General features: G+C 44.9%; 1 protein-coding gene across 1 annotated transcript in view; it reads right to left on the bottom strand.

The window, feature by feature from the left end:
* FAM45A (family with sequence similarity 45, member A) overlaps positions 1 to 2,070 on the bottom strand; it is a 40,580-nt gene extending 38,510 nt beyond the window's left edge. The window contains exon 1 of the mRNA XM_012001099.1: positions 1,883 to 2,070. Within this exon, the coding sequence (XP_011856489.1) occupies positions 1,883 to 1,893 (11 nt within the window). The 5' untranslated portion in view covers positions 1,894 to 2,070. The remainder of the gene's footprint in view (positions 1 to 1,882) is intronic.
* Positions 2,071 to 2,089: the final 19 nt, after the last annotated feature.

The following is a 2,089-nucleotide window of genomic DNA, read 5'->3' on the forward strand; positions in this document are numbered from 1 at the left end:
GAGATTGTTAGAGTTTCTCCCCATCTCCTCCCACACAAATGCTTATAAACTAAAATTATATTAAGTTTTTATCTAGTTGGAATAATTCTTCTTTTTTTTTTTTTTGAGGCGGAGTCTCACTCTGTCACCCAGGCTGGAGTGTACTGGTGCTATCTTGGCTCCCAGGTTCAAGCGATTCTCCTGCCTCAGTCTCCAGAGTAGCTGGGATTACAGGTGCCCACCACCATGCCCGGCTAATTTTTGTATTTTTAGTAGAGACAGGGTTTCGCCATGTTAGCCAGGCTGGTCTTGAACTCCTGACCTCAGGTGATCTGCCCACCTCGGCCTCCCAAAGTGCTGGGTGGAATAATTTTTTTTTTTTTTCTTTTTAGATGCAGTTTTGCTCTTATTGCCCAGGCTGGAGTACAATGCAGTAATCTCAGCTCACCGCAACCTCCATCTCCCAGGTTCAAGTGATTCTCCTGCCTCAGCCTCCCGAGTGGCTGGAATTACAGGCATGCACCACCACGTCTGACTAATTTTGTATTTTTAGTAGAGAGGGGGTTTCGTTTTCTCCATGTTGGTCCAGCTGGTCTCGAACTCCCGACCTCAGATGATCCGCCCACCTCGGCCCCTCAAAGTGATGGGATTACAGGCGTGAGCCACCGTGCCAAGCTGAATAATTCTTAATAAATACATAGAAAAAGTCTTTCGAAAACAAAACTGGAGATGAACAGTGAAATCTTTCAAACCATGTTGCATACCAACTGTATGAATTTTGTATTTAAAATTGTTTAGGCCAATCACAATGGCTCATGCCTATAATTCTAACACTTTGGGAAGCCAGGAGGATCGCCTGAGACCAGAAGTTCCAGACCAACCTGGGTAACATAGTGAGACTGCATCTCTACAAAAAAAATTTTTAATTAGCTGGGCATGGTGGTGCACACCTATGGTCCCAGCTACTCAGGAAGCTAAGGTGGGAGGATCACTTTAGCCCAGGATTCAGAGGTTGTCATGAGCTATGCACCACTGCATTCCAGCCTAGTCAACAGAGAGAGACCCTGTCTCTCAAAACTACAAATAAAAAATTGTTATTGAAACAGAACTACCATTCCACCCAGTAATTCCACTACTGGGTATCTGCCGAAAGGAAAAGAAATCATTATATTAAAAAAGACACCCACACTTTTTTTTTTTTTTCTCTGTAGAGACAGGGTCTCACTCTGTCACTCAGGCTGCAGTGCAGTGACACGATCTCAACTCACTGCAACCTCCACCTCCCAGATTCAAGTGATTCTCCCGCCTCAGCCTCCCAAGTGTCTGAGATTACAGGCGTGCACCACCACACCCAGCTAACCTTTTGCCTTTTTAGTGGAGACAGGGTTTCACTATATTGGCCAGGCTGATCAACTTCCAGCCTCAATTGATCCACCTGCCTCAGCCTCCCAAAGTGCTGGGATTACAGGCATGAGCCAGCACGCCTGGCCTCTTTTTTTTTTTTTATTTCTTTTTTTGAGACGGGGTGGGGGATCTCGCCCTGTCATCCATGCTGGAGTACAGTGGCATGATCCCAGTTCGCTGCAACCTCTGCCTCCTGGGATCAAGCAATCCTCCCACCTACAGGCACACCACACCTGGCTAATTTTTGTATTTTTTGTAGAGACAGGGTTTTACCACGTTGCCCAGGCTGGCTGCAAACCCCTTTTAAATTCATATTAATGTGAATAATAAAAAAACTGCTGAGTTCAAAACATGATTGTATGTCATTTTTTTATTTGCTATTAGTAAAGACAGTTTAACTTAGCCTTAGTTCAAAAGTACCTTCTGGAGAAACTCAGTTACTTAGGTTTTGTTTTGAAGCAGTTTGAAAATCACATTAGAAAGAAATACAGTAATCCGCCTGGATAACATGTCGGTATCCTATCTCCACAAAAAATACAAAAATTAATCGGGTGGTGGTGCACGCCTGAGGTCCCAGCTACTCAGAGGCCGAGGCGGGAGGATAGTTTGGGCCTGGGAGGTGGAGGCTGCAGACAGCAGTGATTGCGCTACTGCACTCCAGTCTGGATAAGAGGGAGACCCTGCCTAAAACAAAACAAAAAAAAGA

The sequence above is a fragment of the Mandrillus leucophaeus genome, unplaced genomic scaffold (genome assembly GCF_000951045.1).
Source record: "Mandrillus leucophaeus isolate KB7577 unplaced genomic scaffold, Mleu.le_1.0 Scaffold65, whole genome shotgun sequence".
Classification (NCBI taxonomy): domain Eukaryota; kingdom Metazoa; phylum Chordata; class Mammalia; order Primates; family Cercopithecidae; genus Mandrillus; species Mandrillus leucophaeus.